Source organism: Mercenaria mercenaria, chromosome 6 (assembly GCF_021730395.1).
Source record: "Mercenaria mercenaria strain notata chromosome 6, MADL_Memer_1, whole genome shotgun sequence".
Lineage (NCBI taxonomy): Eukaryota > Metazoa > Mollusca > Bivalvia > Venerida > Veneridae > Mercenaria > Mercenaria mercenaria.
This window is the reverse complement of record NC_069366.1, coordinates 12,483,068-12,509,553: the sequence shown is the minus strand read 5'-3', so window position 1 is coordinate 12,509,553 and position 26,486 is coordinate 12,483,068. Positions and strand designations below refer to the sequence as shown.

The following is a 26,486-nucleotide window of genomic DNA, read 5'->3' as shown; positions in this document are numbered from 1 at the left end:
TTCTGGGATGTCCAAGTTTTAAGTCATCGTATAGGGATGGGCTTCAAACATCAGAAAACAACACAACGAAGCGGAAACTTTATTTTTGTTTTCTACAATCATATGAATTTATTCATGGAACTATGAAGTACATGAATTTCAGGGCTCACTGCAGTAATGAATAGTTCAATTTAAGATTTTGTGACAAAATAAAGAATTATTGACAAAATATTTACCGATGTTTAATATACAAAGCAGAGATTTTTATTGTACTTGATTAGTGTTTACCTTGCTCAAAGTGGAAAATTTTGCTGAGGTATTTTATTTTCCAATGCATTTGCCATTAAGGGGTATATATGTTTAACTGACCGTCAGCCATTGCTATGTTTAAATCTCAAATAAAGCCTTAGCCAAAATGAATAAGCGTCTAAATATAGCATTTTAAAATTGTCAAGTATTATTACCTCATTTAACTTAAAAGTGTTTAATTTAAGCTACGAGAATGTACATGTATTATGTAAGTATTTTGCGATATTTCAGCACTTCTATATACCATTTTTCTCAAATTATTTCGTGATGTATAAAGATTAAGCAGTTGTAAAGTTGTGTATATATATTTCATGTAAAATGTCTACTACTAGCAATGTTTCACTTTGTTTTTTTCTTAGAACCTTCCGTTTATAGTCTAGACATTTTCCCAATCAAGCGTAATTTCAGACATCGTTTGTTTGAATAATAGACTAAAGAATTGAATAAGAAACTTTCGGGTCTAAATGAAGGATTGTCTACAGCTTCATCAATCAATGTGTATTGTTATGTTCATAAAATCAAAGAGAAATTACGAACATTTTGTCATCAAGGCTGCGAAAAGGCCTTTTTACATCATGATCATGTAAGAAGTCATTAGCCTGTCTTAAAAGGTGACTTACGTGTAATGTTGTAATTCAACTACAAAGAGGAATAACTGTTTTATGTATTTTCACTTGTTTTCTGATTGACATGTTTCCTTTTCCAGACAAAAAGCCACACACTATGAAACATAAGGTGACCAATGGCAACACAGGTGACAGTGCAACCATTTCAACATCATAACCAACTTACATGATTAAATTTAGAGAGGGGTTGGGAAATTACTAATTCTAGTTCTTATAGAGACAAAGTAATAACAGCCTATAGAATGCATTCTATTTCCATAATTAGCCGTGTTATTTTGATTTATATACATGAAAAGATATAACAAACAACTCATGCAGTGATTTGATAAGGACAAAGGGACAAGACCTAATATGCTGTATCAACATCTTACCGGTTTCATTGTGCAAATGTAATCAGTCCAAATGTTTTGTAGAATTTAAACGCGTACTGACACAATCATAGATCATATTGCAACTTTTCAGCCTTTGATTATGTAAGAAGACCCCTTGGTGCTTTCCTGGCTTTATTTCAGGCACCGGTTGACATCTTGGAAGAACCAGTGACCTTACGTAAGACATCTGGATGGCATCCTGACAAGACGATTTGTACACCCCCATGCGAAGTTTCGAAACTGAAGCGATGAATTGCAAGTGATTCGATGTCAGCAATCGTTACTAATAGGTCACGGAGACCCGCGATCTCATTTAGATGCGATACTAGTTTAACAGAACGTAATGGAATATCTGTAATGGTAGGCAATATGAAGTATAAAAGCTTTCTGACACTACTTCAATAATGCGATATATCATTAAGCTAAAGGAGCAGTTTTAAATATTTTGGTCTATTATAGTTTATTTTTTCATGAAAAATACTATTAAACTAAACAGCCCTTTCCAGTAGAAAACTGTTTAAAGATTTCAAATCATTTCAATTATTGAACGCAACAGAATGTTTTGTTCTGGAAATACTTATATACCAGTCATAACTATCCTTCCTGTCTCTCAACGGTACAATTATTTTGTCTCGGTAAACAAACAGTCCTCTACTTATGTTGACATTTGGTGTCATTTGATAAAAGACTTGAGATTTAATGCATGACATTAAATGCTCCACAGATAACTGATCCATAGACAAGAAGCCTTTAAGAAGAACATTCAGTGCCAGCACTATTTGATACATGTTGTGATAATCGAACGGTTTTTATATTTTTTGTCAGTAATATTCCCATTATATTATATTAACATATCGGTTAAATGAACTTTTTGATGGTGAATAATTATTACAGCTTACAATTACATCAGACAGTATTTAATCTTTTTCCCGTTTTAATCGTTATTCGTCGTTTAAGTCTAAATGATAATGCTTCAATACGCATTTCAGCTATGTTCAAACACTGGCAAACTATAATTGTGTTCGTTGTTTGTCATTTGTCAGGTCCAGTTTAGTACGGATTTATTTAGCATGTATAATATTTCTATTTCTCTTTGTCCATGTATAGTTGTCATCATTATTACCCTACGACTGATGTACAGCCACAAAACCATTGCCTCTTGATTAAGACAACGGACATCTGATATCGAGCGCAAGACATATTACCTCGAGCACATGAGTTATTAAATGCAATATCGAGCTTTTAAGTGCGCTTTTGGAAACTGCAGGCAAATTTATTGTGGATTTTATATTAATTTTCCTGACTTACTGATAAATTATTTTAATATTTTATATACCTTCTCATAGCTTTGCAATAACAAAAATTATCAACCGTCCAAAACGTTACCTATCCGTGTTTGTTGTTGTTTTTTTTTGTGTGTGTGTTTTTTTTTATTTGTTTTTGTTTTTTTTTTACTTTCGGTTTCCCTGGTAGAGGTAGATTCTGTCAGAAAGAATGTGATAAACTTGTTTCACAAGTGACTTAAGGTATTTCAGAATAAAATAAAACAATAGCGGCAAAGCTAATCACCAGTCAATATAAATGGATAATCTAATCTAACCTAAACGTCCCCGTCAATTTGCATGGTTGCATGTCGATATTACTGCCAAGTCGCAGGAGCCGTGATCAGGCTGACTTCATGTAAAAACGCAGACGTCGTCATACTATTGAATTGGTTTCTTTGAATTTGCATTAAAGGGATTGCCATCTTTTCTGAAAAGAAATTACATGGCGCGCACTTAATATAACAGACGCACAAAAATAAAATTTGTTCTGATCGTCTTTGATTTAATGAGCTAAATTGAAATTCCGGGACAGGTTGTGAGGAAAGTACAGACGAATCGAATAATCAAATTTGAAAGGTCTCTGGGAAATTATCCATAAAATGAATATGCAATTTTCCAACGTCTGTAGAAAGAGGAAATTACTAACTATAGTGTTCTATTGAAACTTACGAATGTTCATTTTCCTTCTTGCCTCCTTATGTACTGCAAAATAGATTGAGACGTAAGTGGGAATACCACAATATCCATATTATATATTTTAGCATATTTCCATGTTTACAGAGCAACCGTTTAGATAGAACGATTGGCTGCAGCGAAATTTAAATCCATAAAACATTGCTTGACAATAACGAAATGCAATTGCTCATACAAGTATATATGTTGCGGTGTTTATGAATTATAATTAATCATAATGATTATATACGCAATTGTGTGTTACTTAACTGTATATGTGTTATGTATTATATTGATTTATAGTATTGCTAGACTTTGAAATGTTTGATATATTGATATTTTTCTCGGCGTATCTTATCAAAATGGACAATGGTTTATAATAAGTTCTTTTTATGACCGTTTGAATGTGACGGTTGTGGTAAATAGTTTTAGTCCTGTTTAATATCATACACTCTTAGAAGTATCGGTATTTTCTCACAGAAATACCGGTATCATTGTTTTGGATTACTTTAGAAGGCTGTAAGTTTTGTACAAGTTTGAATATTGTGATCCTAGTTTCCCAACAAAAACAAGAGAACACTTTATATAGTGCTTCGGCGGCTATAAAACGTGTCCCCGTACTTAGATTTAGTGTAACGGTTGTTGTATTTTGTGTCCTTTTGCACCATAGAGTAAATTAAATACAAGTGTAATAGAGCTCCGCTTCAACCGGTACTAGGAGGCGTCAATCGAACCGAGTCTGCTACTATTCTGCTTAGCTGCATTTTATGCCTCCAAATGGTCCCCTTTCTTAAAAATACAGAATAATTAGAAACAAAATATAGATAAACATTATCTTTAATAAAACTGTATTACCGTTTCAATTTGATCAACTTCAAAATTATTGCAGTTTGTACGATATAATCCATTTCAAAATTCTTAAAGAGTTACTTTATTGATTATTTAATAAGACTTAATGATACAAATTTAAATATTTATCAAAATGAAGTGGGAACAATGAATTATCAACACGTGCATGTAGCATGATGTCAGATTAAAACACTGGTTTATCTGTTTTTGATTAAGTCATTAGTATGTACACATTTATCTAGACATGTATTCACAGTTCAAATAAAATATTTTCTCCCAGACTGTAAATTACATCAAACTTAGAACCATTTTAGTTTAAGGTTAGTTTAAGTAATTTCCCAGTACGTAGTAAACATATGACAAATACGGATTCTTCTTTGCTTTTGAAATGAGTATTTGACTGTCCTAGTTTCATCACTCATCTTTGTCTCTGACTGAACCAAAGGGAGCACAATCCTGTATAAAAGCTTCAGACACCTCACAATCTCTTCGCCCACTTGAAACGGATTTCTAAACGGATATTGTTACATATAGATAATAACAAAATTTGTTTCATTTATGCATAAATTATTGATTACATGATGTAGTTGCTTTATAAAGTTGTGAGATTCACCGTTATTTTAGTAGCCTAAAATATATATTCTTTTAGTTATAAGTAGTTCCATACATAGAACATGAAGGAAACATGTAGTAACTTGCTTTCCAAATAAGGTGAATTTATTAAGTTCAGAAGAATTTTCTTGAAAGTATGGTAAATCTAGAAATTGCTAAAATAATTTATTTACATCTACAAGTAAACGAGGTTCTGGTTCTAAAGGTTATTTCTGGAAGTAAATTTTCGATTAAAGTTAACTTGCTGTTAAACTGTCTTTAAAAACAGTACAACAGTAATGATTTTATTTGAAGAAGCTTTGGGAATTATTTCAACTGTTTTCATGAATAGTATTTTAGTGTTAATTCCTAGTGTTTAATGTGCATCGATCTGCAAAGCATTGTATTTAAGGTACTAAATAAGGATTTAGTGAAAATTTCAATTAGTGCTTATATTTTTCAGGATTTTGTTACTTTGTTGCAGGTATTCATCATTCTTACATATTGCTATGAATACAGTTTGTTTAAGTTTAAAGTAAGCGGCTAGCTTTTCACACAATTCTGTGATTATGTCACGGTATAGACCTTGAATATTAAAACGAGGAGAAAGTCTGCGGCCGGGTAGCTCAGTCGGTAGAGCATCAGAACGGTATTGTCTGGTAGCGCCGGGTTCGAGTCCCGGTCCGGCTGCATATTGTTCTGACCCTGTGACATTTTGCGCCAAACGAGGGGCCGTGATGGCATTACACTGGTTAGTCTCCGATGCCTGTAATTGCTCATATATAAAGTACTCGCTGAAATTCGAGGACGAATTTCAAAAATGGTGGGGAAATATGTCACGGTATAGAACTTGAATATCAAAACGGGGAGAAAATGTGTATGCGGCCGAGTAGCTCAGCCGGTAGAGCATCGGAACGGCATTCCGAGGCTCCCGTTTCGAGTCCCGGTCTGCATATTTTTCTCACCCTGTGACAATTTGCTGAACATTCTTAAAATATTCCAAAGTCTCCAAAAACCTCTAAAATGCAGATAATTTATTTATTTATTTGGGTTTTACGGCGCACCAACACAGTATAGGTTATATGGCGCCAAACAGGACTACAAATTTTGGTTCCACACCTCATTTACTGTTTGACCCAGACGTGTAATACTACCTTAGACTTTCTTGACACTTTTACGCAGCTCTATTGTGTTTACTGAAAAAAACGTAGACGACATTGCATAGACATTAGATATCAAGTGATTTAGAATTGACAGCGAAACTATCAACATTACAGTTCCAGACAAATATATCTTCTTGTATACAAGGTAATCATTTAAATCAGACATGTCTGTGACAAGGTGTTATTACCACTTGATATTTATGGAGGTGTATTGTGTAAACGTTGTAAAGGGTCGCGTCACTTTCTTCTTTAATTTAGCACGGCGGGCGGATTCAATGGCAATAAGCTCTTAAACCGATGTGATAATTGACCCCATGTTTACAGGTGAAATACTACAGTATTAATAAGCTTAGATAATGTGGCAGTTGACCTCAATACAGTAGACACTTTATTTTCCAATACAGGTAACTAATAATTACTTTGCAATATAGCCCCAACTTAATTTTATGATGGATTATCTTTGAACACCCCTGGACTTATTGGACTCAACTGCCACATTATCAGTTTATTAGTACAGTTCGATTACTAGATCATACGTGTTTACAGGTTTTCAATTTTAAAAAAATTTCTACTTATTAAATGACCTTTCTACTTTCTGATTATGTTTTGTTTTAGCTTGAGTTCACGTTTTTCTTATACTAGAAACACTGAATTATGGAAGCTGGAGTTAAGGTTACAAAACGCCATCTTTAATGTTTACAAACATGGTGTTTACAAAAACGAACTGTAATCGAACAATAATTTCATATTTGTAAACAAACGCAGTCGACCGTATTATTTACCAGTTTAGGTAAATCACGCATAGACGATATGGATTAGTATCTCAAACTGAGACTCGATGAACGAAGTAATGTATTAGCGCAATCCGTATGACACTCGAGGTCCGGAGTTGATACTGGGTTGAAGTAAACTTTTTTACTTTTTTCTCAGCAAAGATACAATACCGTTTTTTTCCACTGGCTTTGAAAATAATACGTGAATACAACATACACGGGTTTTTCGTACCGGTGGATTGTAAGTACAGTACCCCCACATTATACACTAACATACCATTTCATAGCTCGAAATGGCGAACATTGAAATCAGCTTCTGATGAGCGATTTCATTATTCTGAGGATTCTAGGAAGTTCTTTCCACAAGTCAGTCTATTGTAATTTTGAAATGATGATTATTTTTCTCTGAAATAAACAAAAATAAAGCAGGGCTACATAAAACATTTCCTTAGAAAATAAACCTCTTGCGACTTTCGAACTCGTACTATTTTTCGCACTGCATTTGAAAACCGACGGCTTAGCCACCCGAGTTATTTCGTCATTCAAGTAATTTTTATTTGACAAGTATCATAAGAATGCCTACCTAATTTACCGTCATAAATGATCAACCTAAATTATCTGTCTTAGACTCTCCTGACATTTTCTCGCCATTCTTATTATGATTCCTTCATGTGCTCTGACAACACGACAGAGAAATATCTAAAGCCGATATGGCAGATGAAAAAGGTTTGACATCATATCAAAGGTGATATTAATTAAATGCATACACTTAAGCGAATAATGAACATTAAATTATGTTATACAAAGACATATATATATGCAAATACAAACCACTGACGCAAATGCATTGAATTTTCCGTTAAATGAAAAAAAAAACATCTGTACGGTCCAAAATGCTTCAGTCCAAATTCGATGTAATTCTGATAAATTGTTTACGACACACAAGAGACAATCGGCCTATAAAATGTGAAATGTAAATTTTCTAAACGATGCACAGTAAGTTTCGATCAAAACCCATTAGAGGATACCGAGACACCACGTGACATACATAAAACCCTAAACAGACTAATTGAAATAAAACTTAACTTTGCAAAATATTTATTGAACTAAAAGCCTTGCACAATGCACTAAATTCCAATCTATTCACCCTTGTGTTTACAAGCTTACCTACAAAAAATCGTAATCAAATAGTGACGCAAACGTAGACGATTGCTTTAGCTCTACAAATAGTCGGACTAATAGTTTTGAAGACGATACATCACTAGTGTAGCTTCTTAAGTAGATCGTTTCAACATAGGCGTAATTGTTTTTGGTGTATTGAACTTCGCACCGACAGAATTACAGCTCATTTGGCGACTTTTCTAGCATTGATGGCAGAGAAAGACCCCAGGTGTCCCTCCGTGCATTATTTAATCATGGACAGGCACCTTCCGTAAGCCAGCTGGACGATTTCCTCATATGAAGAATTCAACGCCGAATGAGGTTCGAATCCACATCGGTGAGGAGCAAGTGATTTGAAGTCAGTAACCATAACAACTCTGCCACGGAGGCCCCGTAAGCGAAATCAGGTACCGTTATTGCTTGCAAAAGTGGTAATGAAAACAGGACAGGCATCATTTAATATGTTTCCTTACTATGACGACTCTATAAAATTATTAAATGTAATTTCCCTACTTTATAATCGGCAACAGAATGCCTTAAGTGTGTCCAGGTTATCAGTTAGTGGGATAATACAGATAGAATCGTCACTTGATTTAAATACACCGTAATAAACATAAAAACAAACAACAGTTGATTGAAAACTTTACTGAAAATATGCAAATATATTCATGTATTCTTTAAATATTTCAAGATATACATGTTTAAATAACTGTAATCTGACTAAGATCCGTTTATCTCACCAATCAACTTTAAAACATATTGTAGTTTTATAATTACAATATAAAAACAAGACATTATCGCACATCATTTCAGTTACACCTGAAAATCATATGAAACAAAAAACATGACTTAAGATAGAAAACACATTACCCCAGTAAGGCAGCCAAGTGGCCGAGGATTAATATCTCAGGTCATGCTTTATTTGTTTTCTTTCTGTTTGGCGTGAGAACCATTCAGACCTTACGTACTTAAACAATGACTTAACATTATCCTTAAGCATATGTATTTATCGAAAAGTACTTTTCTTACTAATTCTATCCAGTAAACCATGACTTGCGTATCTATTTATCACAAGTATATTTTCTTTACTTGATAGAATTATAAAATTATGATATTATATAGTACAATAGATATTTTCAAATAAACATTTAACATAAATATAACACACACAATTCGGATTTATCATAACACTCAAAATAAGAAACAGCAAAAGGCACTTTCGTATAGCAGTGTTTAACATAGCTTGATTCAATACATAATAATATATCAATCAAATGTACAACATTTATGGCATTCGAATTCTCATATAAATTGTTTTACATTTTACAACGTATGAAAAAAGACAAACATGAATTAGAAAATTGAACAAAACACTTATTTCAAAATTACAATGATTTAACAAGGCACTGTATAACTCACCTGACCTACTTATTGCCATGACTTCATAAAAACAAACATTCTGACCATGTTTTATATGAACTATGTAGATAATTAACCAAGTTGGTCAATGATTTGACCTTGTGGCCTAATTTTTTGTCTAAGTGACCCACTTTTTACATTAGTTTAGATCATTCTGACTAAGTCTCATGAAGTTCAGATAGACAATGCGGCTTCCCGAGTTGTAACAATATTTTGCTACGATTTGACTTTAGACGTAATCACCTAGTTTCAAAGCTGATGCAGGTTTCATAGAGAAATAGTCTGACAAATTTTGACGGACAAGTTGCGTATTAACAAGTTGTTTTCTTAAATATCTGATCTACTTACATTGCTTAAAACCTCAGGTAACCCTGTTTGGGATTTTTCTTAAGATTATTCGATCTACTGGTGTCGTTTGTTTATCCCCATATGACCCATCTTACAAACAGACTCGAGATTTTATAAAAAGAAATCATTATGACCAAGTCTCAGTAAGATTTGGCAAAAATTGTGATTATGACCAAGTCTCAGTAAGATTTGGCAAAAATTGTGACCTCCAGTCTATTAACAGTCAATTGTTGAATAGGCACGACCGACATAGGGGTATCACAATACTCACTTTGACATGAGCCAAATAAGCGATCTATTATCAGCAATTCACACTGCGAAAAATATGTGCATATACGGGAGTATACGGTCCCGTATATGTCTAATATACGAATATCATATAAAAGGTATCTTTCCTGAAAGTATGATCAAAACCTACGCCTTAAACATACTTTAGGACCTTGACAATCCCTAACTTCGAATACTGACATAAACTGTTGAAACGTATTTATGCTAAGTATGAATGAACGGATCCATGTGAGAAAAACAGGAATGTCCTATTAAAGAATACGGGATTCCCGTATATGGAATGTTCCATATACGGGAAAAATGTTTCCGTATACGCCCGTATATAAGGAGTATACGGAATGCGTACACTCCCGTATACGGAACCATTTTCCGCAGTGTCATGAAAACATCTCCATACATAATTGACTCTTATCTTTTATCAAACATGCAAAGTCTCTCAGAACAAAAAAATAATGTTCTATTCCAGTTAGCATAAAATCGCAGTAACCAGAAAATTAAGGCATAATTAAAACAAATGTCATTGCGCACACAAGCATTCACAAACATACTAAATTTACACACATCAGTAATCTAAACGCGTCCCCGTGTGAGAACCTCAAGCTGACTATGACATTCTGTCAACAAATAGCAATGATCAATGCTACGAATATACTAAACATTAGTTGATATTAATATTTAAACACAATAGATCGACAGGTAAGAGTTAAAACATTAACGGTAAAAATAATAATAAAGAAACGATATATAAGGCAAACACAACCTATATACACAAATGAAGAAGGCACCGACAGAATGAAAAACGTATTTTCAGGGGATAAATTAGTTAGGAACATGGGTTATAAGTCATTATAATAGGTTAATAGAAACAAATCAAACACTACTGAAATTTCAATAGTTCAGATATTAAAGCATATGGATATATAATTCTTGTGATGCATATCTACAACTTGGTTCACTCCATCAAGGGCAGGAAATCAAACGTAGGTATTGCATAATAGCAGATAATCATATCACAATACACTAATTTGTACAATGAAGGCAAAAGTATAGGTAAAAGAATCATAATAATACCCTAAGTATGTTATCTTTTTGCGAACCTTTAAATATTTTGAGAAAACCCCTACTGTAAGTACGCAGTCCGCTGTCCGCAGTCCGCGTCAATGTAAGTTGAAAATCTCTATTTGGACCAGGGCAGTCATTTTTAAAAAAAAAGTCTAACTGCACGCATGAGTTGCTACCCTTCAACTTCGAAAATCTCTAACTATAGGTAAGGGAGATCACTCCGTAGAAGATTGACGAAACTAACTATTATTTTATAAGTCCAATTTCTTTATTTCTAAAGCATCAATTTCAAATACTTACGAGGCATCAACGTTAATTTAATACATTTAAATGCACAGCAACCGAAAATTAGGGGTAGCGTAATGTAATTTCACGCGAAAATTAATTCGGTGACACCATAATTTTATTCCTTCAATCGATAGAAAATAAAATTTTCATCATCATGTTAGTTTTTTCTCAAATTCTATCGTTTGGATTTTACATGAGACAAGATTAAAGCAAAACTTTTATTCGAAACTCAACGTCATATTTGTCGCTCTAACGTCAATTTAACGTAAATATCGACTTAAACGTTAGAATGATCTCCATAAATTATACACCAGTTCAGAGACATTTTTAAATGAAAATGTAATAAGTAGCAAGCAAATCAAATTTTGTAGAATGGACAGAACGATTTACACAATATCATCTGATGCACGTGAAATTGTGATTCATCAAAAATGGATGTTAATGGTCGTTTTTGAGGGTTTGCAGAGATTTTTTTTTTAAATATCAAAAAGTAAAATACACAGTCTCTGAGGAATATGCTGAATTTTATATTAATCAAAAAGTCGAAACGAAACCAAATAACTTCAAATTAGGCGCATTCCACCTTAAGGACATCGTTTCGACGCAGAATACAGCAGTATCTGAGTACCAAAATGTGTTTCGATTTCGTGATGAGGTTTTATTTGGACGTATGCCGTTGGCATCCTGAAACACCGTCGGTAATGAATATATACTATCATTTGGACATTCATACCAGAAATATATCCACATGTATTGATTTATCTTCTAGTCCTCCTTGGCGCTGTGACTTACAGCAGTAATAAAAATTCGAACTCATTTTTGACACCTGAACACATTTCACTGTTCGACGTCGGCTACTACTCGTAATCTATAAATTGCTAAAACCAAATTCATTTTATATCTCATAAAGGCCTAACCAATGTCTTTAGATCACCAAATATTGACTTAAGAGCATCGTTCCGGCACAGAAATCAGCAGTAACTGAGCACCAAATCATGTTCCAATTTCGAGATGAGGTATTTTTGGACGTATGCCGTCGGAATAATGAAAATCCGTCGGCAATGAAATATATACCATTATTTATACATACATACCAGCAATATATCCACATGGTTTGATTCATCCTCAAGTCCTCCTGGACGCTGAAAATAACAGCAGTAACAAGCATTCGAGTCCATTTCCGTACACCTGGAACTGCTTAAAATTCAGATATTCGCACATTTCAGCGTTCTTTGTCGAAACGTTATGCATAGTGTTGAGACTAATTTCATTTCGTATGTTATAAATAACCTAAGATGACAAAATATTTGCTTGAGGGCATCGTTTCGGCGCAGAATATAGCATTAACTGAGTACGAAAACATGTTCTAATTTCGCGATGAGGCCTTCTTTGGACGTATGCCGTCGGCATCCTGAATATCCGTCGGCTACGTTATATGTACTATCATTTTTACATACATACCAGCAATATATCCACATGGTTTATTTCATCCAAAAATTCCCCTGGATGCTGCGAAATACAGCAGTAACAAGGATTTGAGCTCATTTCGGACATTTTTAAAAAATCTATAAAAAAAATAGGATGCCATTCGCCGACAATGTAATATGTGGTCTCTTTTGAACAAACATACCAACAATATATCGATATCGTGAAATGCATCTTAAAGCCAACATGAAAGTTGTGAATAACAGCAGCAAAAGGGCTTTAAGCCCATTTCCTGAGACATAAAAAGACAAAAACATTAGAAAAAGAACAGCTTTGAAAATATTTCGATGGCCAATAATGCATAAATTGATAAAATTGATTTCATATTGTATTTTGCGCAAGTTGCAACTACTTTTGTTACTGCTATAACTTCCAACAGTAGCAATAGTAATATAGTTGTTGTTGCTAAAACTGCCAACAGTAACAGCAATAATGTTGTTGTTACTGCTATAATTTTACAACAGTAATAGCAGTAATACTGCTGCTACTGCTATAACTTCCAGCAGTAATAGCAGTAATACTGCTGTAACTGTTTTAGTGCTAACTTCCCGCTGGTCAATTTTACCCTAACAGTTTTGAAAAATTATCTTAAGAAACTCTTGGCAGATTTTGAATTTGGGCCATCTTGTCAAATTTAAGAAAAACCTTGTTATTACTATATATTCCATTTTGTCTACAATGTCTATATAAGAACTGGTGAGAATGCCTTTATAAAATCTACATCAAGTTTGAAACTTGATTATTTAGGCTAAAAGTTAATGTATCTGACAGAAGTTTTAGAAAAACATTCTTTACACAAAAGAAGCCACGATTTATAACCGATTTTTATGAAACCTGAATAAAATGTTTGACTTCATAAAATCTACATGTATCTACTTTGAAACTGGATTGTCTGGGATTAAAAATTTGGTCAAGCGGTTGTAACATAAGAAAAGCATTGTATACCATCTAGTCACCTAGTAGCCTACTTTTGACCAGTTCCAAACTCGTCGATTATTTTGTTATTGTAATATCTGGAGTTTTCCAAGCGAAATTGTTTGTATCGGACGACGACTACGGACACAGGGCGATCATACTAGCGGGTCTTGATCTCTTTTTATCAGATGCACATTTTGTAATGTTGAGTAAATTTGAACAAGAGGGTTATTGACCCTAAAGCGCTCACCTGTGTACAAGACTTCAAGCGCGCTTGTTTAAGCACAGAGTTAAGTTTCGTCTAGGTTAACTTATATTACATACATGTCACACACACTTTTGAATCTAGGGCAATAATTTGAACAATTGCGGTAGACATTACGATTCTGATATCACACGCCAAATATCAATTCTCCAGCTATTATTGATTCAGAGAAGATGATTTTCATAGTTTGTAATATAAAAGCCTATAGTAAGTACATGTCCGACACAGGGGTGTGGCCATCTTTTGACCTTAGGGCAATAATTTTACGAGTATGGTATACATAAAGGGAAAAGTGACCACGCCGCTGGCAGCCATGTTTTTTAACGAATTGGAATAAATTGAACAATCTTGATAGAAGGTCACACAAGAACCATTTGTTTAAAATTATTTTAAAATTGGGCTAGCAGTTTCATACAAGAAGATTTTTAAAGTTTCCACTATATACATATAGGGAAAAGTGACCACGCCCTCTGGCGGCCATGTTTTTTGACGAATCAAAACAATTTGAACAACCTTGATAGAAGGTCACACAAGGACCATTTGTGTAAAATCATTCTGCAATCGGGCCAGTAGTTTCACATAAGAAGATTTTTTAAAGTTTCTACTATATAATAGAGAGACAGAAAAGTGACCACGCCCTCTGGTGGCCATGTCTTTTGACAAAACAAAAAATTTGAACACTTTTGGTGGAGGTTCATACAAGGACCATTTGTGTAAAATTATTCTAATATCGAGCCAGCAGCTTCACAAAAGAAGATTTTTTAAGTTTCCGCTATATACATATAGGGAAAATGACCATGCTCTTTGGCCGCCATGTTTTTGACGAATCAAAACATTTTGAACAATCTTGATAGAGGGTCACACAAGGACCATATGTGTAAAATTATTCAAAAATTTGGGCAGCAGTTTCACACAAGAAGATTTTTAAAGTTTCTTCCATATATAGAGAGAGAGTGAAAAGTGACCACGCCCTCTGGCGGCTATGCTTTTTGACGAATCGGAATAATTTGAACAATCTTGATAGAAGGTCATGCAAGAACCATTTTTGTAAAATTATTCAAACATCGGGGCAGCAGTTTCACACAAGAATATATATTTAAAGTTTCATACATATATTATTACATATATATATAGAGAGAGTGAAAAGTGACCACGCCCTCTGGCGGCTATGCTTTTTGACGAATCGGAATAATTTGAACAATCTTGATAGAAGGTCATGCAAGAACCATTTTTGTAAAATTAATTTAAAATCGGGCTAGCAGTTTCACACAAGAAGATTTTTCAAAGTTTAAACTATATACATAAAAGAAAACTAACCACGCCCATCTGGCCGCCATGTTTTTTGACGAATCAAAGTAATTTGAACAATCTTGGTAGAGGTTAGAGACCACCAATTGTTTCCCATAGACTTACATTGTAACATATAAAAAGTGATACTTTATTCCCAGTAGGTTCCCTGTACTTTTTTGAATTGGTGTTATCTGACCTATAGATGAAGTTTCGTATCACATTTTCCAATTTTACGAAGATATTGTGAAACATGATCCAATACCAAATGTCTTACAAAGTTTCATCAAGAAATGTTCAGTTTTAAGAAAGATATGGACAGTTTAATGGGGTCACCCCCTGTCGATTTATATGCCCAGACTCAGTCCCTGTCGTCGTCAGATTGCAATTTTTCGTGAAGAATTCAGTTTTCTGCATTTGATTTGACTTGGAAGCTGAAATACGATTTATTCCGTAAAAAATAGAAATAAGGTCTAATAGCTTTGATCATTCTCTTACATTACAAAGAAAAAATGATCCTTTTTGGCCAAAAAGCTCAGATAAAAATGGGCACATCTGTAAAAAAGAGGCCACAATTTAAAAGCAAAAATCAAATTTCACGCTTATTTTTGTACGAAAACGTCTTTCTACATCATTTACAACAGATGTGGGCCACTTACATTACCTGTGATGGCTTCCGACGAAAGTCATGTTTTAGCTCTATTATAGGTTAGAGACCACCAATTGTTTCCCATAGACTTACATTGTAACATTATGGCGTGTACGGCCTTCCATACATCGAAACATGTATATCTAATTACAAGTTTTTCAAGAACTATCTTAGTTCTACCAAAATATCGGACGAAAAACATATGAATAGTGATACTTTATTCAAGTAATTTTCGTGTGAATGAGATGACACCCTGTTTACATCATTGACATGGCGGGAGAAATTCGTTTGATAAAACTTTGTTTCAATACACATAAAATGTAGCAAACTTTGTCAAAATGTATAATAAAATACTGTAAATGCAATAAAAAAATATCAATTTTGAAAAAAATAATCACAACCTGGGTTTGTTTACATGACTGACCAATCAGAACGCACAGACGTTACCTTATTCGCAGGTATACACTTACCTCATTCCTAGTAAGTTCCCTGTACTTGAATTGGTGGTCTCTGACCTAGAGGGTGACAAGGGGACTATTTGTGCAAAATTATTCTAAAATCGGGGCAGTAGTTTCACACAAGAAATTTTTTAATTTTTCTACTATATCCAAAATGTACTGTTGTTGAACAATACGGATAATATAGCGGGGAAAAAAAATTGAAGGAAATGCTTTTTTTGATATTACATGGTTTAATTCAGTAAAAATACAAGTTAAAAATCTCAACCGGTTTCACCATTAATATGGATCTTCAGGAGAATGTTTATGACATCGTCGTCAGGCAACGACGTCGCTTATGTAAATGATGAATATTGTTAAATTGTCGTTAGCATCATTGAAAAATATATAAAATATGAAATAATGCATAAATTCCGTCCTTGTAGGTTCTGCAAATATTTATACAAGTAGTAATTGTTATTTTGCATTCAGAGTCGGTTTAAATAGATTAATGAAATATGTTTCTTTCATCTTCCGAAGGGTGTTATTATTTTCTTTCGGCTTATAAAATGGGAATATGTTGAATTTCGGTGTACAGTTTTTTTATGTCAGCTTTGGTTGGTTTAAAACAAAATCTCAACCAAACTTCAGCCAGATCTTATAGACGAAATACCTAGCAATCATACCGAAGAAAAAAAGAATTATATTCCGTCCATTGCATTCAAGATTTGCATTTCAAAATAAGATCAAGTGCAATATAAAAAAAAAATCAACAGCTTTTACTTGATTACATGTATCAAAATATCACAAAATAGTGTAAAGTATTTGAAAGTGGACCAACAAGAGCCGTGAAATAGTGAGAAGGGTTTGAAGCTGGAGTCTCCTCCTGCAAGTGCGGTGTTGGGAAACACAGCCAAAGATTTAAATCAAGAATAATTTTTGTGTAATTTGATGATTATGTAAGAGCAAAATGCTCGTCAATGCATATTTGATTATGAGATTTGTCCCAACTGACTTGCTTCAATGAGTCCATATTTAATGCTCTATTTCCATGGACACGATTTAGCTGCTAATAAGATGTTCCATGCGATAAAAAGTTATTTTTTAATGAAAATATTCTTTAATTTGTTTTGAAAAAAGGCAAAATAAAAACAAAGTGATTTTATATCAGCTTTTATGATGTGTAACCAATGGAGATGGTAAATATTGTTGTAAATATTATTTTGATCAAAAAAGTTCATGTAGATTTTCCTGTGTATTATGATACACGTGATGAAAATCAATATTACATTGCATGTTTGACGAGTGTTTAAAAGATATCTTGGATTTGTTTCGCGTGCTTGTCCCGCAATAACTGGTCCCGATATTAGATCAACAGGTACCTTTATTTCCTTGTCTGTTAGTATATACAACCGGTAGTAACATTTATTAAAAACTTTTCCTCTGGCGAACCGCATGCTCACATATGAGCAGGTCATCAACGATTAACATTTCTTGTAAATTATTTGATTGAAAAAAAAACTGATAAAAATATAGAAGTTATATGAAGAAACAAATGAAATACATCTAAAAGATCCGTTTTTTATTGTGTACAATTATGTGACATATATGATATAATGCATTATAATATTTTATTCAATAACTATTTTATTACATTTAAAAGTATATAAAACGTATACAATTTTTGAAAAGATTTTGAAACCATTTTTGAAACTGATAGAAATTGATCATAGAGTTTATAACTTCAAAGAGATATAGGTTAAAGCTACTCGCCCACAGCTTGAGTGAACTTTTTTCGACATGTCACTTCCACAAAGTTAGGCATAGAATGTATATATGACACTGAACAATGGTAAAGTGACTGAAAATAAAAGTTAGTTCTGATAAAAATGCAAGAAGAACGTAAACTTTCTGCATTATTCCGAAAGAGTTGCAACGGTTTACTACCATTGTTGGTTATTTATAAGAATATCTTGCAAAAATCGTTTGTCAATAAGAGTACTCACTTTTTATCGATATTTGAGAGAAATTTTCGCAAAAATTGTATGGGTGAGCATCTTTAAATACCACTAACCATGCTAACGGGAACTTAGCTCCAAACATTGGTAAAAATGATGTTTATTTCTTTTTATTGACTTCTTTGTGCAGTCATAAAGGATATAATCAATTCCGTTTTATCTGATCGCTGATTTCTATGATCTTTCCAAATGTGTATAGGTTTATGTTATCTTCAAAATATAATCCTAAAGATACAAAAATTTGATTATTTTTGTGAACTCTTTTATAACGCTATGCTCCACCTTAAAATAAAGAAATAAAAATGTGCACAGATGCGAATGCTTTCATTATGTTTATACTGATATCTATGTTCAAACTGGCGCAATATGTGAGAACCAATTGTACAATAGCATGTATAGACGAAACGAATCGAGTATGTGTTCATATTACCAACATTTTTTTCCTTTAAGACCCATGTCAGGACAACCGACTGAGTGTAAACAAATGTAGAAAAGTATTTTGTTAGTTTACGTGCATTCTTATCTTTTAAAAGTATTTAAAGTTATTTCAAATTATAATAATTATCATTAACTTTTGATAAGCGATTCTACCTAAATATTATTAACGGGCAAGAAATAACAAGTGAATGAAGTATTGCCATGCAATACAAAGTCCCCTACTGGAAGGCATCTTTTTATCTCTACTGCAGTATAACATTATAAACTGATATCTGTCAATAATGTATAAAAAATATTGTACTATATATAATATGTTATAAACAAAGCACTTGGATTAAAATTTGTATATATAAAACCCTATAGTTGTTTTCATATAGCATTTTTTGGCCAATTATAAAAAACGGTATCATATAAGTTATTCATAGTAAAAAAGAAAATCTATATAAGTCCACACAAAACTCTTTACCAGGTAAATATAGGTCAAAATACACCTAAAAATTGGATGTAACATGCATGTTGTACCACAGAAACCTGGTCCCGATTTTTCCTATGGCCTGTAATAAGTAAGTTACAATATAAGCTGTTTATAGTAAAACAAAGGGACATAATTCTAAACGAGAGAGCCATGAAGGCTCTGTATCGCTCACCTGACCTAATGACCTAAAGATCATCAAGATTAACATTCTGACCAAGTTTCATTAAGATATGGTCATAAATGTGGCCTCTAAAGTGTTAAATAGCTTTTCCTTCGATTTGACCCAGTGACCTAGTTTTTGACCAGACATGACCAAGATTCCAACTTGACTAAAAGATCACCAAGATTACCATTCTGACTAAGTTTCGTGAAGATACAGTCATAAATGTGGCCTCTAGAGTGTTAACAAGCTTTTCCTTTGATTTGACCTGGTGACCTGGTTTTTGACAACAGATGACCCAATATAGAACTTTTCCAAGAATTTATTAAAGGTAACATTCTGACCAAGTTTCATTAAGATTGGGCTAAAAGTGTGACCTCTAGAGTGTTAACAAGCGTTTCCTTCGCTTTGACCTGGTGACCTAGTTTTTGACCAAATGACCCAATATCAAACTCGTCCAAGATTTTATTGAGGGTAACATTCTGACCAAGTTTCATTAAGATTGGGCCAAAATTGTGACCTCCAGAGTGTTAACAAGCTTTTCCTTTGATTTGACCTGGTGACCTTTTTGATTTCAGATGACCCAATATCGAACTCGTCCAAGACTTTATTGAGGGTAACATTCTGACTAAGTTTCATTAAGTTTGGTCCAAAATTGTGACCTCTAGAGTGTTAACAGTCAAAATGTTGACGACGGACGACGACGGACACAGGGCGATCACTAAAGCTCACCTTTGAGCACTTCGTGCTCAGGTGAGCTAAAAACAAGAGTGCATCATGGTGGTGAACATTTGTGCCAAGTTACATCGAAATCCCTCCATGCATAGTGAAGAAATGCTTCGGACAAAGTCATTCTTGAATTTGGCATTTGACCTCTAAGTGTGACCTTGACCTTAGACCTAGGGACCTGGTTCTTGGGCACAACAATCCGTCTTCTGGTAGTGAACATGTATGCCAAGTTACATCAAAATCCATCCATGCATGAAGTGCTCCAGACAAAGTCATTCTTGTATCTGATCTTTGGCGTCTATGTGTGACCTTGACCTTCGAGTTCGGGTTCTTGCGCATGACACTCCGTCTCATAGTGGTGAACATTTGTGCCAAGTAATTTTCAAATCCTGTTTTGCATGACAAAGTTATACACCAGACAGGAAAAATGTCCCATTGACGTTTGATGTCCAAGTGTGACCTTGACCTTTAAGCTAGGATTCTGGGTGTTGCGCAAGACACGTTGTCTCATCATGGGGAACATTTATGCCAAGTAATATTAACTAAAATCCCTTGATAGATGACAGAGTTCTGGACAGGACAGGGAAAAAACCCTTTTGACATTTGACCTCCTATAGCCCATTTCATTACGGATTTTAACGAGAATCCACGGAAATCAGCGATCATGACCCGAACATCTAATCGTCTGACCAATCAAATGCTGGAGGATACATGTACAAAATACGCTTTAAATAGTAACATAAATCATAAACAACGGCGCGTATTTACTTTGTAAAGTATTGATTTTATTGTAAAAACGTCAACTGAAACTACTTCATCATTTATACTATCATTCAGTACGCTTAACAAGAGAGTGGTAATGTGAAAAAAGTACAAAAGTCCAGCAGGAAAAACTTAACAACTAACTTTTCTTTGTCTTGGAACTTGACCTACATACGCTACGATACCAATATACATGTGTACTTACTCGGACATGTCCGTTCGTATAGTGCTCGAAAGAAACTTCTCTGATTGAGCGAAAATCGGAATGCGTATAGATGAAATAAGTAATAACAGTATAAATATTGAATTTTCTGACAATCTGTGGCAGTTTTCCAATAGAATAAGCATCTTTTAATTCAATAAAATTGTGCTCGTCTGCTGCCGAAGCACTCTCCATTATAAGACAGTCATGTTCAATTAAGAACCAGTATTTCATTGGTCGAGCCGATCAGATGATAAGCCTCCACGTGATTTGATTTTACGAAAATGTTCGATAAATTCCGAAGTTCCTGTGAAATAAGCTATTGTGACCTTGACATTTGAGCTAGGGTTCCGGGCTTTGCGCATGACACGTCGTCTCATCATAGGGAACATTTGTGCCAAGTAATATTAAATTATCTTCATGGATGGCAGAGTTATAGACCGCTACGCTCCGTTTCCCTCCCTATCGGCTTCTTTTTCACGAAGAATTCGCTTCATAAACTCTATCTATAACGTAGGAAACCAACGCTCTAGTGGGTTTGAAAAAATGCGTTCACAAAGTTCACAGCTTGAATCTTACAAAACAACTTATCAAAAGGCATTAAATTAATTTCCAAACATTTTATAGCTCAATAAAAGTGAAAAAAATGCATTATACAATTCTGTATAAAAACAAGGGTAGTAATTGAAATGACGGTGCGTAACGTGCAAATAGCATTGACAGACAAGTGAAAAATCTCGAATTACATTATAAGTACTGTATATTTTAACGGTAATACTTAACGTCAAAATTATATATAGTTAATATGAAATAAAACCTGTAAAAGATCCTTGAAAGCAAAGAATTGCAACCAATAAAAAAAGAATAATAACAAGCGATAATTTTGTGTGGGAGTCTATTTTTAGATCATGCATATTCATTTGATTAATCTCTATTCTACATTATGACATATTAGATTTAGGAGTTTTATGACTCAAACCATATTATTGTTTCTTGTAGCTCTGTTATTACGTAGTTGTATTTCACTAAAGATTGACTTAAAGATGCGTAAACACACATTGTCAAAGAGGCTATTTTTAATGAATATGCATGAGTCCTAGATGGCGGCGACCTACTGGAATTCGGATGACTTTGATGATACCGTTGTATTTATTACCTGTTCAGTCAAGTGTGACATGTTCACCATAAGTGTTCTTTAACGGATGAGCAAATATCAATAAATTAAAGGAACATATGCATAAAGTATGAATTTAAAGTATGTCAGTGCTTAAAAAAATGTGCAAATTTAATGTAGAGTCTACAAGGTTTCCCACTTAAAATACTAATTTTGATCAAGAGCAAAAATTTACCTCTCAAAAATGTCCAAAATGCACTTAAATTAACAAATGCCTAACTTAATCCAAGTTTACAATGAAATTATTACTTTAAAAAATAATGAAAAAATCTATGTTTACCCTAAAGCCAAAAAGGTCGAAGTCCACGAAAATCCTGCCAAAATACGGCAATCACACAAGAAAAGGTGAGGGAAAACCAACATAATAATCCGCCGGATCCCTGCAAGCTGAGGAAATCCGTCAAAAAATCTATAGGTTTGACAGAATCCGTAACAAAATATGCCGGATGTAATCATATATGTCCTCACTTTAAACGACAATTAAACCATTAAGTTCTATTAAACTTGTATGAAAATTACTCTGAATCAAAAGAATTAAGATTAAATTACATAACCCTTCCATTAACTTCTCTGATCCTTGCACAGAAAGTGCTAAAAACTGGTCTTGAGTTGACAAATTATGACTTTTATGACGTCACTTCCCACAATGCAAAGCGACAAATGGCTAACAGTATTATATCAACAACATGTGTAGTAAAAATAAACAGGATTTACATCAATAAAATGAGTTGACATGCACAAGTATCGGTTTAAATCAGTTCCTATCCTAGAAACAAAGGTGACTGCCACATGAAACTGAAAGATCATTTACAATAGATAAAATCCTCTCATTAAAAAACACCGGGCATGTATCGTACATGTACATAATCTATGTAACACTGAGATGTAATGTAAACACAAATGATAAAATGATTAAAAATCAAGGCCACCCATTCCTAGGGCACTACAGTATCCTAGTATAATGGCAGCACACTCGGTCTGATTGGGGTATCTAACATCGTCAGGTGTCTCTATAGTCCTAGACACATGCTTTAGGATCCGTGTCCCGTCTATTACGGTTAGAATAGTTCATAAACCTGATCGTGTTGATTCCTGCAAAAGATCCGTGTAGACTACGTATTTGAATGCTTCCAGTTTCGCTGGAGATACTTTCTTCGCTTTTACAGCATTGAGCCTTCATCTGTAAATCACTATTACCGTTATATCGAAGGTCGAAATTAACGATATATGGACTTTTCATCTTTTCGAGCAATGTCGGCTGGTTAAGACTTACTTCTCCGACTTCAGGTTGTAACTGTTGTAACTCAAACGTCTGCCTACTGTCAAGGCCGTTAATGCTGATACTGCCTGATAGGTCAAGGCGGAGATTGTCTGGAAGTGCAAATGCATCCAATTTTTCCAACTCTGTAACGTGGAAATACGTATATCTTAGTCTCTTCTCTGCTGAAATTTGTATCGCCTTATTTACGTAGGAAAAGCACTCTAATTTTGAATTACCTAATGAGTCATCGCGAATGTTTCCAACAAATTTTGACCCAATACCCTCTTGTGTGTAGATAGCTTTGGTGTTTTTCAAGTAAGGATTGATTTCACCCAGGACAACACCTAAAAGCAACACATTCCTTGATACTGAAACCTCAAATGAAATGTTAATGCCCTCAAAAGTCCTCAGTTCTCCGTCTTGAGGATTTACTATAACTGTTTCTTTCTCAGGTAACCGTGCTACGCAAGAATTGGTGGAAACGTATATATCAGGGACATTGTTGGTAAAAGCCGAAATATCTGCATATTCTTCGGTAGAAAAATAACCTTTTCTACTAGTATATTCCAGCAACGCTTTGGGAGTCAATGTTGGTAATCTCAAGTAGTAAAACGAGCCACCGAGCAATTTACGAATGTTTGTGCCATTTTCTTCCATCCCACTTCCTTTGGCTTTATTTTTTGACCATTTCTCTGCCGCTTCTAGAATGTCTTCCTCTTTGGCATAAAGAGTATCACCTTTCAGAATGTAGAGGAGACAGTCGTCCGATAAATTCATAAATCCCTCCGATTTCAGAACTTGTTCTGCATGATTGTCAATGAAAGAACAACATGCATCTTTTAAACTTGTAAGTTTGTAAAACGTTGCAAATGTTAAAGTTTCGCAAGCATTATCTAGTGTTATAACGGTGGCCAAGTAGTCAGTGCAGAACTGTACAAGGCTTGAAACTTGGTAAAAGTGAGCCATTTCCAGAAGCGCAAAAACATTTTCCTGACACAATGTTACAGTGTCGCTGTATATGTACCTGTTAAATTCAAGAAACATTGAGCTCGAGCCATGGTACAATAACTGATGGTGTGCACAAAAAAAAAATGTTTGCGTGCTCTTACACATATTTAGACGAAAGAGCTCAGATTAATCTTAACCCAATTTTAATAGGAATATGTTATATTCGTTTAGAATACTTTGACAAATAGATCAGGTAAGATTAATAACTTAGATAAGTGAAATAAATAAAATCTGAAAAGTAGATTCCTCGGAAGCACTTAGACCAAGGCAAACAGAGAAAATTGCAGACTCGGTTTGTTCACGAGCAGTAATGGAAAATGCAACACTGCCCACGCCCCCTAGCACCGGCTTAAGCACTATTCAATTTTTGAATCAAAATGAATTGAAATCAATGATCCCGAAGGACCAGCAATATATTACAACATTGAGATGAAGTCGGGGCGACTTTTTACGGCCGCCAAACAGCACTTAACATCCCTTGTTGTGAAGTAAAGCCTAAAAACGATTTGGCGTTTAATAGAAAAGTACAAAACATACAATTAAATACCATTTACCAATATTCAGGAATAAGAATATCAATGAAGTTGAAATGTAACATTTTATAATAAAGTTGAAGAGAATGAATATAGAGAGGACGATATAACAGGTACTTCTATATTTCTTACCTCAGTAATAAAAGAAATATGTCTTTTTCTGTATCTTTCAGTTCAACCTCGTTTTTCCCATTAGCGCATGGTCCATAAAACATCGCCTGGAACACGGGGCTTCGTGCCGCTAGGACAATTTTATGCGCTTGAATTGTTTCTTCTTCCTCGTGATCTTTACAATGAAACTTGACATCAGTCCAGAGACTCCGGTCATACATTTCTTCCATGCAAGAAACTAAGAAACTCCCTTGCTGCCAGTCATCCGATAATTGTTTTCCCATCCCCTGCCTAGCGTCGTTCTTGTCGTTAACTTCTTCCATCCTTATTAGTTTTTTTTCCCCAAAAGCTGTGAAAACACGGATTTTCAGAAATAGGACAGCAAAGCAAGTTCAGAATGTTATTTTAATATTTACACCTAAAATGTTAATTATCATCGTTCCATAAATATATATAATACCTGTAATCATGAAAAAAATGTACACATTTGTGAGGTTCATTTCAATGTTCACACAGAGCTTTTGAATCATTTTAGTCCCTTAACATTACTTGTACGGCTGTTGATATATCGGTCTATTTGATCATATTTTTATTATTTAAAACCAGTGAATAGCATGTATCTTTTCTCACAAGATTATAAAGATAGCGGGCTTAGGGAATGTAGTCACAATATGTGATATACTGTGTACGGTAGTCCCTTAATTAACAGGTTTCACTTAAAGAACTGATAGAAAACCGAAATGAGGAATCCAGACACGAACTCTTAAGTTTTAACCTAGCTACTTTATAATTCTAGGTAATACAACATTTTGTTAACTAGTCTCAATTTTTAACATGCTAATTTTCTTTTGGTTGACCATGACAGGATAATAAATAAGTGTACAGTTTGTGTATAGTAAATGAGGTGTTGAGTATGGCGTGTAATGTGTTGCAATATTATATCTTCTATAATTATTGTGTATCTTCATATATTCATTCAATGTCTTAAAATATTTATTGTAAAACAGATGTTTCATATATTTTTTCTGTCTTTTGAAATATTTATTCAATGTTTTCAAATTATTTGTTTAACCCTACAAAAAAATTTATTCGATGCAACGATAATAAGTGTGTGTAAAACGTAAATATTCATTCTATCTGCTTAAAATATTTGTTCGAAAGAATTCTGGGTAAATTGCTATTTTGCGGACATCCCTATTCTGCGGTCATGCGACCAAATTTTATTACCTCATTGATAAAACAATTACATGTATTTTATGCTTATCAGTAAAAAACGCTAGCGGGTATAGATCATCGATAACAGAAATATACCGATGAGCTTCGCCTAGCGAGGCAATATACGTTTTTTTTGGA

At 34.0% G+C, this 26,486-nt stretch overlaps 1 protein-coding gene across 1 annotated transcript; it reads right to left on the bottom strand.

The window, feature by feature from the left end:
- Positions 1-22,867: 22,867 nt before the first annotated feature.
- On the bottom strand, positions 22,868-25,479 carry LOC128557963 (BTB/POZ domain-containing protein 1-like). The gene is made up of 2 exons (XM_053546653.1): positions 25,155-25,479; positions 22,868-24,505 (listed from the first exon to the last, which is right to left on the bottom strand). The coding sequence occupies exons 1-2, from the start codon at positions 25,454-25,456 to the stop codon at positions 23,239-23,241; spliced, it is 1,569 nt and encodes a 522-aa protein (XP_053402628.1). The 5' UTR covers positions 25,457-25,479; the 3' UTR covers positions 22,868-23,238.
- Positions 25,480-26,486: the final 1,007 nt, after the last annotated feature.